General features: G+C 33.3%; 1 protein-coding gene and 1 pseudogene across 1 annotated transcript; one reads left to right on the top strand and one right to left on the bottom strand.

Annotated features, from left to right (window-relative positions):
• Positions 1-124: 124 nt before the first annotated feature.
• Positions 125-11,623, bottom strand: LOC132731693 (asparagine synthetase domain-containing protein 1-like; annotated as a pseudogene).
• A 436-nt stretch (positions 11,624-12,059) lies between these two features.
• On the top strand, positions 12,060-13,295 carry LOC132731692 (uncharacterized). The gene has a single exon (XM_060717908.1). It carries the CDS (start codon positions 12,060-12,062, stop codon positions 13,293-13,295), a length of 1,236 nt encoding a protein of 411 aa, XP_060573891.1.
• The last annotated feature ends 99 nt before the right edge of the window (positions 13,296-13,394 follow it).

The following is a 13,394-nucleotide window of genomic DNA, read 5'->3' as shown; positions in this document are numbered from 1 at the left end:
TCTGCATTATTTCGAGCACAGCAGGGCAAATTGAAATTTATATGCACCCTCCCCCTAACCTTGGGAGAATAAAAACTCAAAACAACTGTTTGCATAAAAGCTTATAAGTAAATTAAGCACATACTCTAGCCTTGCTGCATATATTTGTTCCTCTATATGGTCCATTTCCTAGTACACCAACACCTCTAGAGGCAAACCATACAGCACAGCCTATACTATCATCTAACACTGTCTGTAGAGGGTACACTAAATCTTGTATATGTTCACTCCTACAGGAAATTAATCAACAAAAAATAGAAAAATATACATGTATTAGGATCCAAATTTACCAACAAAAACTTGTATGATAATTCACTTACCAAAGACATTAAAAATAAAAAAATAACACCACCTCTCAGGGTAATTGTGCATATTAGAAACCAGAGAACTGAAATAACAGCAGAGGCGAAGATAAATTGTACTTTTTCCCTGAGACATACATTTTTTTATTATACCAAACCAACATTTTAATGTATTTATTTCACCGCTATACATTATTATTCCGAGAGCCATTCATCAATTGTGGCCAGGGGATAGAACTAGAACATTATGGTTTTTTAAGTCCACATACATTACACGCCTCTGGGGAATATTGTAAAACAATTATTGACAAGGTGATATTCAATTCCAGGATGAATAGATCGAAATAACACCATGTGATGTCACATAAGGCTTTATTAGTAAAAAGTTATACGTGAAGGTGATAATCTCTAGTTTTATCACAAGCATTTAAGTGGATAGTGAAATTATACTTTGATAATTTCAAAGCCATATTATCATAATGTGATGTCAGCGTAGCTGAACTATATTTGAGTAAGGATGTGAGTAAATGAAAAGATCATAAATGAATAGAAATTTCGTCAGAAATACATGTCCTTGTTAGTAAATTTACATCACTACAAGATGCACAACCAGAGGCATCATCCATCAGCAACATGTTCCATCTGGGACATAATATGACAAGGAACTGGAAATAAGTCCAACATTTCTTTTATTCCTCCATTTTGTCTTTTGATTGATGTGATATTGTAAATTGTTTGTCCCTAGTAAACATGCCATAAGATTTATATTGCATTTTAGCATTTAAATGGACTTTAGGGGGCCTACATGATTTAATGAACAAGAGGGCCATGATGGCCCAGAAATCGCTCACCTGTATATAGGCCCCTGGGTCAAGGCCAATTTTAACCAGGGGCTTTTATTTGAACAAACTTGGTAGACACTGCAAGAAGAAGATATTTCATGCTTAGTATCTAAACTATAGCTCTTTTTTTTTTTATTATAAGAAGATTTTTTAAGTTTTTTTACTATACACATATAAGGAAAATCAATGCCCCCGGGTGTGGAGCAATTTTTCTAAAACCCAAGGCCCTTCTTTGAACAAACTTGGTAGACACCAATTAGAATGATGTTTTTTTCATGCTAAATAATCTTGCTCTAGGCTCTTTGGATCTTTTAAAAGAAGATTTTTAAATTTTACTATATACATAAAGGGAAAAACAATGACCCCCTGGGGCGGGGCCAATTTTAATCCCAGGGCTTTTTTTTTAACAAACTTGGTAGACACCCACTAGAAGATGTTTCATGCTTAATATCTAAGGTCTAGCTATTTGGGTCCTTAAAAAGAAAATGGACGGACGGACGCAAGACGAAAAGCTATCACAAAAGCTGGACATGTCACTTTGTGACAGGTGAGCTAAAAATTGTATAAACAATTTTTTCAATCTGAAACCCCGCAAAAAGGTGATATTCCATAGAACATACCAACATACCAAGTATCTGATATCAGAGGATTATGGAAGTGGTAAAAGTGTGATGCAAGGACAGGCAAGCTAGAAGCTATATAATATACTCAAATGAAAAATTCCAGACAGCATTATGAAGTTTTTACCTTGCTTCTTGTAATTCTTCGGCTGTTACATTGACCTCTATGAAGTTCCATTGTCTATCTGGATTTAACTCTGCCAGAGCTGTATAACCTGTCAGTCTGTCTGGGACGTCCCATCTTTTCACTGGGTCTGGGTTTTACTGGTCTAAATAGAATTTAACAAAAACGGAATTTGCGTCAATCATAATTCACAACAAATGTTTAATATTTTTTTAGTAGTGAAAACATTTTATGCATAATAGTCGGATTAAAGATGTTCACAATTTTACTTAATTTTGGATAATGCTTTCAATTTTTTGTACATCTAAGTTCAAAAAAGAGTCATAATTCTGTCAAAAAATCCATGTTCAAGCCATGGGCGCTTGGATAGTGACCTCCTATTACACTCTCAAAGAGGTGTGTGAAGTTTCAAATCATTCCTTAGTAGAACTAAAGATACCAACTTGCATGCAAAGACTTGGACTGTCTGATCATAGTCTGCAATTGTCATTATTCAGTTGGTATATATTTTGAAAATTTTCCCTAAAATTGTAAACAGTTATGTCCAAATTAAATGCTGGACAATTAGCAGTAGCAATGATTTGATATCTTACTTTTCCTTCCTGCCAGTAGGTTTTGGTTTTAACTCAAAAGCAACATTTAACAAATCTATCGGCTCATCTATTGGTAAACATCTGCAGAGAAATATACATAAATATTTGTTAGTCTGTATGGTAATAATTGTCTCAAAATCATTTTAAATTTGTAAAACAAAATTTAAAACTATTTTTCTACATCAAGTCAGTAAAACAGGAAAACAAGAATTATAACAAGAGCATGACTGGAACCTAATATCTATTTATCACTACTCTTACTTAAGACTGTGGGTCTCTTTGGCATTTATCACACTCTTAACTAAAAGTTTGGGGGTCTCTTTGGATGAGTGTTCATGACAGCTGTCTTCAAATCACATGCCCCTAACTGCTGTAGGCTCGAATCCCCTTTCCGGACTTCAGATTCTTCATCATGCGGAAACTACTTAGCTAGCATATGGAAGGTCAATACCTAGGTACAAGCTTAAAATTATGAATGAAATGGCACTTGAGGTCTTCCTCCACCAGTAAAGCTAGAAACACCTATACAGTGTTGGTGTGACTTACTGCCAATCACATACAAATAAATATACATCAAGACCCAGTCTATACACTATCATTGTCCCTGGTAATAAAATCTTTGAAATTAAAATAAAACTGTATACACGCATGCTTACAAAGATTTTACGATAAACCGTTACTAAAAACAAATCAGTTACAAATATCAAAGTTACATTATGCTTATTTTTTTGCTATCAGGTTGACATGAATTATAGCAAAATTTTAAAAAGATTGGCTATTATTATGCCGATCAACCAATAATTGATAATGAAGAATGTTTGTTGTTCAATATAAAAAACAACCTAAGTTATAAAAAGACTGCACCATTCTTTTGAAGAATACATTCTGAACAATATTTATAGAAGATTTTGTTGGTCTTGTAAATTATTGACTATATTTTCACAGTTAAATATAAGATTGAAAACAATTGTCAAAATGTCAAAGTTATCTTGACTTTTTTAACCTTTCACTGACCATTTACACTTGGATGGGCATAATGTCACTTTAACAAACTTGTAATGGATGATAAATACACTTACCTATCAGCTAGGGCAGCGATCATTGTGGAATCTATCCCACCAGAAAACAAGATGGCTACCCTAGATGAGGTGGTCATGTGACTGTCACATGGTGTGCTATTTTCTGCAACATCATTTGTTGCCCCATCCATGCAGGCTTCCACATTCATACCATCAGATTTTTTCGCATGGCAAATTGTAGAGGTTTCATCTAAAATGATAACAATTATTATGTATTTGCTAACAACATACTGTATGTTACTGACTGAATATACATTTTATTACTATGGAAATAAGTAAACATTAATTGGTTTTTTTTTTGTTAGTTGTAAATTCAAATGCAGTTCAGTAGGATAAAAGTTTCACCTAAACAAGGCTCTATCACATGTTGATTAAACACTCGTGTCCGTACAGCTTCCAGTAAAACACCTGTTAATTGTCTACTTAGTGTTCTCAGGTAACTGTCTGTATCTAAAAGATTCTATAATAGAACATACAATAATATGTACATTTAAAATAGTAAAATCAAACACAGCATCAGTAAAACTTAGCTAAATGAGATCTATCAATGTATGAAGTTTTGATCCTAGAAAAATTAAATGTTTTCCAAATTTCTATTAACACTATAGATTGAAATGACCTGCCTATCTCATCACAATTATTCAGATTAGATGATATTACTATGCAGTTGAACCAAACAATAATCTCTGAACTACTATTTCAAACATTTTCACATAAAATCGCTTTGAATCCATAATGGTAAGCTACAAATTTCAAATCCAGGCAAGTCAATTACATAAAGTTAGAAGGTAAAAGGGTTAAAAGAGTCACTAGGTTACCTGTAAATAATCAAGGTAAGCTTGGTCCGGTGAAAGCGCCGGTAAAGTATAATCTGCACAGGGTAGACTCTTGTTTAAGACAGGTAGTTGAGATGGTACTGCTAAATAGTCATTTATCTTAAACTCTACAATATCTGATGGTTTCTCACCTGAAAAATAATAAAAATTATATTTCAGTAAAAAACTTAAATGTAAACAGCACATTATGTAAAAGATTAAAGAAGAAATACTTACAATATTCACACTATTTTCTACACTGCAAACCTCTTCCATCTTTAGAGACTGGCTGGTGTGGTTTGAAAATATTCATTTAAGCTTGATTGCAAAACAAGTTCTTGCAACTTATATTAATCACTTTTGAATCCACTTCCTGGAACCAACCAGAAATGGTGTTATTTAAACATTATAATACTCATGTTTGCCCTTTCTAATGAAGGAAAACATTTACTGCGAATTCACTTATATTCGTGGGCATGAAATTTTGTGGTTTTATCAAAACGGGCATTTTTGTGGGTTCTTAAATTCCTGGATTTTCGTTTTCTTGTAAAAAAAAAAATCAGTGACCTAATGCAAAGCAATCTTAAACTTAATCGCCAAACATTTTTACTTACAACATATACATATCTTTACTTGTCACACAGCGCTTGTCAATAAATTTAATTCTTGCCTCTGGGCATAACTCTAATATAGCACAGTTACTGCCGATAATTGACTGTAATTAACACATTTATGTGACATGATATGCACCTCCATTGGACACACTGCCCCTGTAATTGGCCGATGTAAACATGGCATAATTTATACGACACCTGACAGGGTTTAAAAGTTTACACCCTGAATTGGTCTTAACATATTTGACAGTAACTACACGCAACAACACAGCGACTGTGTAAATCTACATGCATATAAATTAATCTCGGTAAATAACACGAGTATATGTGGATCTTGTTAAAATCGGTGGCGTCTTTGATGTTTACGGAATAGCATTCACACAAAGACAGATTAAAATTCATATAAACTGGATCATCTAAAAACGACAAAAGAATGTACAATAAATTTGTTTAAGCAATCGTATTTTTTATATTTTTGTGTACTTACAACATTAATATCAAAGACTTTGTTTTTTATATTAATAAGAGCAAACTGACAATTTTTATTAGCGTTAATTATTGCATTGCCTGGGTTCCCATATTTACTCGATTATGTCAAGTATTCTTGTTAACACAATCAAGTCCTAGTAGACTACAACGATCAAGTATGTACGAGGGTTGTCCCAAAATGTCGTAGACTACATTATTTTCTCTTCAACCTGACGTCATAACTTAATAAAATTTACCAGATATCTTCCTTGGTCATTTGTTAATTTACCTTCTTAAAGTAAATAGCCAATATATAAGGTAACACTTTTTATCAGGGTTTTATATTAAACAGTACAACATACCCGGAGCACGATAAAATATTAGTCAGTGTTGAGAGCATGCTTCTTAAAAACATGCCTTTAACTTCCAGCATAATAATAATTATGGGAAATACATTCCTGTGGAACGACGTCATTCATTTTTACGTTTACGTCATATCCCAAACAGACATTTATGTAACGCTACTTTGAAAAAATCTGTAGCATAATATGTAACAGCAATGCTATTTTGAAAATACCCAAAATTGCGACGTCAGATGAAAATGCGGCGCAGCGCGATGTCATTGAATACTGTGTTCAGTTCAAGAAGCGTCCAGCATTAACTGACAACATGGAGAACATTATATTTTATCAAGATAATGCACTTTGCCATAGATCTCAGGAGACACAGCTTGAACTTGATGTGATAGGTTTTTAGAGACTTCCATACGCCCTTAGACTTTGCAGTGTTTCCTTATGTGAAATCACAATTACGAGGTCACCCTGAGGTTCGAAAATTTCAGGGTACTAAGCAAGGAAACTCGACGAGTGTTGAGAACATTAAAGTAGGACTATTTTGAAAATGGTTATGATAAATGGGTCGCCCGACACCGACAGTGGATCGAGAAACACGGAGAATACTTTGAAAAACATTTTTTTAAATCTTGTAACGTCATGACGTTTATGACGGCGTGCGCCGGGTATGTATAGGTAGCATTCTTTAAATTTTAATAACTTGGTCATTTTTGGAGGTATTTTGATTTTATTTCGCATAGACACACATAAAAGGTGTATTGACTTTTCCCTGGCTTGACGACTCTATTGTTTTATAATTGATTGAGTAACAGACTTTGTCTACGATATTTTGGGACAACCCTCGTATATGCCATATTTGTGACAGTAAATTGAGGACATATAATCGAGTTTTCTTTCAAGTTTCTTAAATATTGCGGATTTAATATGTCACTAACCTGATTATCTGTCTGTATTTACATCCATTTCACGAAATATCGGCCAGAAAAGAGCCGACACATGTTTGTAATATATAGAACAGAGACTGGATAAGAAGTATTTGTTGGGATAAAAGTTTGTCAGATCTTAAATTCGTGGATTGACCTACCCACGAAAACCACGAAAATTTGTGCCCCACGAATAATAATGATTTTACAGTATTCATTTCTGAGGCATAATGTTCCTTAAATAATTAGTATTACAACTTACAAGAGTATATCTTTGTAGCAAAGTCTGGATCAGTCTGGACAATATCTAAAGTACCAGGCCACACTGCACATTTCCATGGAAACAGAGTGATTGTATGGAGAGCTTGAGATTCTGTCTGGCTACATGTCATCTTATATATCCCAACTGCTGGTACCTCCTTAAATCTCTAAAAAATCATATAATACAGGTCTGTAAAACTATATAATACTTATCTATAAATCCATATAATACAAGTGCGTAAAACCGTATAATACATGTCTGTAAAACTATATAATACTTCACTATAAATCCATATAATACAGATCTATAAAACTATATAATACTTATCTATTAATCCATATAATACAAGTCTGTAAAACCATATAATACTTCTCTGTAAAACCATAAAACTCTTGTCTATAAAACCATAAATACTTGTTTGTTAAACCGTAAATCATTCTCTAAAACCATATAATGCAATTCTGTAAAACTATAATACTTGTCTATAAATCCATATAATACTAGTCTGTAGAAACATATAACAATGGTCTTTAAAAAAAACATACTAGTCTATTAAACCATATAACACTTGTAACACCAACATACATGTATGAGTGAAGCTGTGTGCACATAAATGCAACCATTCAATTCATTATATTACCTGATTGGTTTTTTTGTTTTACTATAATATAATTGATGTTAAAATATTTGTCAAATTAAAGCTTGTCAATGAATATTTTTATCTCATAAGCTCCTGAATTTCTTAAATTGACCTGCTTTCACTTTTGTAACTGTCAAATATCAGTTTTGGAAATTTCAAGAGATGAAAATTTAAAGTTAGCAGACAGTATGGAGCTTTGGTAGACTGCTTTGATGTGGAGGCAGGCCTAGCTTTACACCAGTGGCAAAGGTTAATGGCTTTTGGTTCAAGCAAAGTAATAGTTGAATAATATGCCTTGCACCTTCTATTAAACCCAAATCAATCTCGCCTGTTAAAAAAGACATCAACAGACAGTATTATGTTTTTTACTTTTGATGCTGATCTTATAAAGTTTTTTGTAAACTTAGTATGAACATATCAATGTTTTACCCAAGGTTTTATCTGTACTGAAGTTAGAATAAATGCTTCATCATGGCTCTCAGGTAAATGCCAAAGTAGACTTCTTCTACCAAATACATCACGTCCAAACCACAGGGTTTTGGTGTCCGCCTGTTATTTAAGCAAAATAAAAATATTTTTAAAAATCATATGAATACTGTAACTTCAAACACAGGTTCAAACAATAAACAAGTGATAGGAAATGTATTTTGCCAATATAATTATAATTATGACATATTGAGAAAAAACAAAGGGCATTGCTTTACAATGACCTACTTTTGGCTCAAAATTCATATCTTTGGTTAATACTCTGTGGAATTTGCATGGAGGTAAATTATCACAAATTTGTGCTTCAAAATTAACCATTTAAGGGCATGACTTGTGACATGTCCCAGGTCCACACTTGACAGCTAAAATGGCTTTTTGTGCATTATCAGGCAGTTTGACCCCAATTTAGCATAGAATACTTACATACAATTCTTTACACCCAGCTGCCTGCCAACCAAAATTTACAAATCGAAAAATCAGTTTTACATAAAAAACCTAGTTAAAAAGAGTTAATTATTTCTTTGATTATGCTCCAAATGAAAAATGTATCATGACCATCATGTGAACATGTTTCATAATTTTCTCTGCAATGTATTATTAATCATTATTTCTATAGAAAAAAATCAACTATAGACTACATGTATGATAAAAGCAGAACAAAAATTCAGGCGTAACCTACTGAATCTATATAAAAGATTTGCAGCATTTGTCCTACTTTGAACTCGGAATACTAGTAGACCATTTACATTTTTATGGCTTTTATTTCGAATTTAAAAATCTTAAGCTACCAACATTAAAAAGCCTGGTCAAATGGCAGGCACGGATATGCAAGCTGGCCTGGCGGTAATATTCTGGCGGCAAAGGATAATCATTTTTGGTTCAATTGGGTTAAAGGTTAAATATTACCTGCCAATATATAAACGACCATGGGCCTTGAACTTGTGCTAACACTGCGGGGATCTGAGACTCTGATGAACACTGACCCAGCAGTTCTAACAACACTGTAGTATCACTCTTAGATTCTGGTACCTATATTAAATAAAGCCAATCTGAATATGACACAAGAGTTACTGATTCCAATAAATTAATGATACAAAAGATTATTTTCAAAATACATGTATTCTCAATGCTAACTTATGTATGATTAACTTAAATCACCATACTTTATTTACGTCTTAAAGTATTATACTAACATGATAAATCTTTTCTTCACTTAAATTAAGACCATTTGTTTAAATTTAGCACTGAAAATGCATGACTTTGTAGTCCCAAGATATTTGCTATGCCTAGTTTTTGCCTCTCAATCAAGAGGTGCTGATACTGACTAGTCCAACTAATGGTAATATGCCTTGAGATATTGTGCTGTTTCACACATGGGCAATATCTCCCCTCTATCAGAAGCAAGATTCTGACCAAGAACAAAAATATCTCAAAATCTACCTTTGGCATAAAAAATATTTTGACTAATACTGAGACCTCCCCTGATTACAATCATCTTTCTTTCTAATAAAATATGGTATAAGGAAGGAACAGGAAGTAGACTTTGAAAGCATTTCACTAATAAGTTACATGCTTTCTTCACAAATAAGTTACAACTTACAAAGTTCCAGCAATATTCATGTTAAAACTTGGCATTTTAGAATTGCTTTGCACAAAACGGTAGTTTCAAAATTATATTTTTTTAACAATGGTATATCATGCCCTTAAAAAGACAGATCTTTCTGTTGTTTACTTGCTTGTTAATGTAATAATCAAACCACTCAAGCTAATACCTATAATTTTGTACTCCAGGGTAACTCCCAAGCATAAAAAATGTATCCCATACCATTATGTTATTTAAATGTGTTTTATATGTTGTATGGATGATAACAAGATTCAAACTATTCTACTATTTATTATAACCATTTAATACATGTTGTTAAGACCAGAGCTCAAGTGAGAATGACTCAGGAACATGTATCAGAGAGGCATGATCATATACATAACAAAGCATTAATGAATATCAAGTAAAGGGAAGTAATCCCATTAACCGTACAACTAAACATGTAAAGAGTTATCTGTAATACCACGGACTTTAATTGACAATATAATTTAATTGTAATATAAATTCGTAGTAATACAGAATCTTCATATCACAACAAAATGTTCCTTAGAATAGATAAAAAAAATACTATTTCATACATTTATTCCACCAAATATTTCTCCATTCCATAACAACAGGTTTCCCTGCGAGTCTTGGGCAGGCTGCACAGCCATTTCATCCCCTCTGAGATGAAGGACATGGCCAGTAAATACAGCTGATAAATGTTCTGCAATGTCAATCTTAACATCTTTGCTTTTATCTGGTCCTCGATTACAAAGGCATGATTTCTTCAGTATGTCATCCTGAAAAGTAAAATATGTCATGTAAAATTCCTTGAATGTTTTTTTCATTGCCATTACAGTAACAAACACAAGCACGTTGTTTCATAGAAAATTTGAGGTAAGCAAAGTGCTTTCAAGAGTATATATAGAGTATAAATGAGGTGAACTTCTGGTGAATGCCTGAAAACTTCTACCTACATGTTATTGTATGCAGTTTGTTTTCCTTTCACTCATAAAGTTTCACTTTGGGCCTTTGCATTATTTCAATATGCCAAAAGTCAATGGGAGCCCAAACACTTTACCATATCTTGTTCAGTTACCATATACATTTTAAGTGTGGTTGCTAGTCAAAGCGGCCACAAAATGGCCAACTTTACCACTTGTAAATGAACTTGAAAAATTAATTGCCATTTTACATCTCTTTTGAAATGAGCACTTTCAATTTTAAATTTCGAGAATAAACTTTGATAATGAATTGCTAGAAGTGGACTTCTATCCTGAAAATGCTAATGATGCCAAATAATGAACACTGAAAACTCATGAACAGAACTGTCACATGATATGTAATTATCGAAAACAATGGAAAGCGGAGTTATGAATTCCACTTTGTTTGACAATAGTTGTTGTTGTTTTTTTGCTTCGAAAATAAACCCCAACTTTTATTTGCTGTGAAAAATGATATATTTACCATAACAGAAAATTACAAAAAAAATATGAGAAAAAATTAAGAAAAAAAAACCTATTGGAAGTTCCAAGTATTAATGGTCAGAAAACTCACAATTCGTGGGTATTATGTAGACAGAGAATAGACCAAAAATGCGCCACATGCGTAAATTGTCTTCAAAATATATCTAAAATCAATTATAAATTAATCTATACATTTTGTATCCGAACAACTTGTGTCCGAATTAGTATACACAAATGAACATGTTTAATTTACAACACTACTAATAAACTTACCAAATTGAATTTTTCAGAATTTTCTTTTTCAAATAGCAATAAACATATTCCACACATCTTTAAATTTATCTTTCTCTCATTAAACAGTTAAAATCTAGTTAATTAAAAGTGAGTGTTTAGAGTACTCAAGAGAGATTACTCTTACATTATCGCGTCGTCTGAAATGTAATATTCGCTTGGACCACATTAAGCTGCACATTATTTTGCACGTGAAGAAATAGAATTCAAGGCAGTCTTTACTTACAAAATAAAGTAAGAAAGTTTTCATTAATTTTTGAGATACACGTTATCCTTAGAATTGATCAGGGCTGTCAGCCTACCGATTGTGTGTAGTAGATTCTATGTTTTTTTTATTTAGAAATGTTTCCGTTTCTATGGAAATATCACGTGCAAATAGGTCTATTATCAAATTATGCATTGCTTTTACACGGATCTTAATTAATTAGAAATCTATTGTAACAACTAGATTTCATCTACGGTATTAGATCTACTCGAAATACCAACTCGTAAACTGACGTCAGCTGCACGTATTTTTTTATCAAGTTACGTCATTTAAGTTAACGCGTGCTTTCCCAATGGCGTCAACAAATCATTTCAGTTTGGTGTTATTTTTTACTTGTTTGTTAGATACCGGTTTCGTTGTAAGTAAAGGCAAAGACTATGATAAAGACGTGCAAGCTTTACTTCCTGACTTTGAACGAATTGCCAAAAGTATTGACAAAAACGGGTTAAAAACGAACTTATGGACGGTTGGAACATACATCGCAGCCCACAAATATTTCGGAGTAGACTTCCGGTATTTAACCGGGAAGATTGAAGCAAGCGACCAAGTCTTCCACAAAAAATTTCCATCACCGATTCTGAGAGACCTTCATCCAACAGCATCCAAGGCTTGCGAATCTTCAGCTATGAAGTGTGTGACGGAGGTGGTTTACAAAGCTAGGCAGTCCGGCTCACTTCAACACTTAATGAAATCAAAAGAGAAACTTCCATCATTCGCACCATTCAAAAATTACTACGAGGAATTCAAATTTCGACAGACAGCCATGTATTATCTGTGTTGGCATACTCAGTTGGAGGACGAATTTCTCAAATTCAGCTCTGGTAGACAATCATGCCTATCTTATCTAAATGCCGTTGATGAAATACCGGCAAAGAAACGATTCAAGCTGGTTGGAGACGACACTCCTGCTATAGAAGATATCCGAGACGAAGACTTCCGGAATGACCCTTTCACGTGTGCACGGCTTTGGTTCTGTCCAGACCCTTGCTATGGAAGAAAAGATAGAGGTCATTTTAAGAAAAGAAACTTTAAGGTGAAAGGAAATCCCTGTTTGGAACTGAAAAATAGTGAATGCAAATGGGAAAAAAATGGAAATATCAATTTCAAAGACCTAATACGGAACAGATTCAATATTACGTGTGATTGTTCGTCCGACCGGAAAGGTTTTAGTTGGAACAGTAGATTTGGAATGTGTGTCGACACAGATGAATGCTATGATAGGACGTCAAACTGCCCTGACAATAGACTGTGCAAAAACACTGTTGGGTCTTTCATGTGCACATGTGCCAAAGGTTATGCAGTCAATCCTGAGACAGATGAATGTGAAAAAACTGAAATTCTACACGAGTCGGCATCGATGTTAAGTTATAAACATTTCCAAAGAGAGACAGACAAAGAAAAAGGAGAGCCAGACTTTGTATTAGAGATGATGGATTTCGTAGGTTTGTCAGTTGGTAACAGAATATTACAGAATAATCTGTCCGTTCTAACAACTGTATCAATGGTTTTACTACATTTCTTAATATGAAATTCACGACTGATCTGAAGAATTACGTACAATTTCAAATTAAACGTACGATGTCAAATTGTAAATTGTAAATTGTCAAAATGTACGATGTGTATAGGA

This window comes from Ruditapes philippinarum, unplaced genomic scaffold, assembly GCF_026571515.1.
Source record: "Ruditapes philippinarum isolate M1 unplaced genomic scaffold, ASM2657151v2 ctg12494_1_1_1_1, whole genome shotgun sequence".
Taxonomy (NCBI): domain Eukaryota; kingdom Metazoa; phylum Mollusca; class Bivalvia; order Venerida; family Veneridae; genus Ruditapes; species Ruditapes philippinarum.
This window is presented reverse-complemented; position numbering and strand designations above follow the sequence as displayed.

What these genes read in the sequence shown, in the direction of transcription:
- LOC132731692 (XM_060717908.1), top strand. Translation starts at nt 12,060, where the DNA reads ATGGCGTCAACAAATCATTTCAGTTTGGTGTTATTTTTTACTTGTTTG.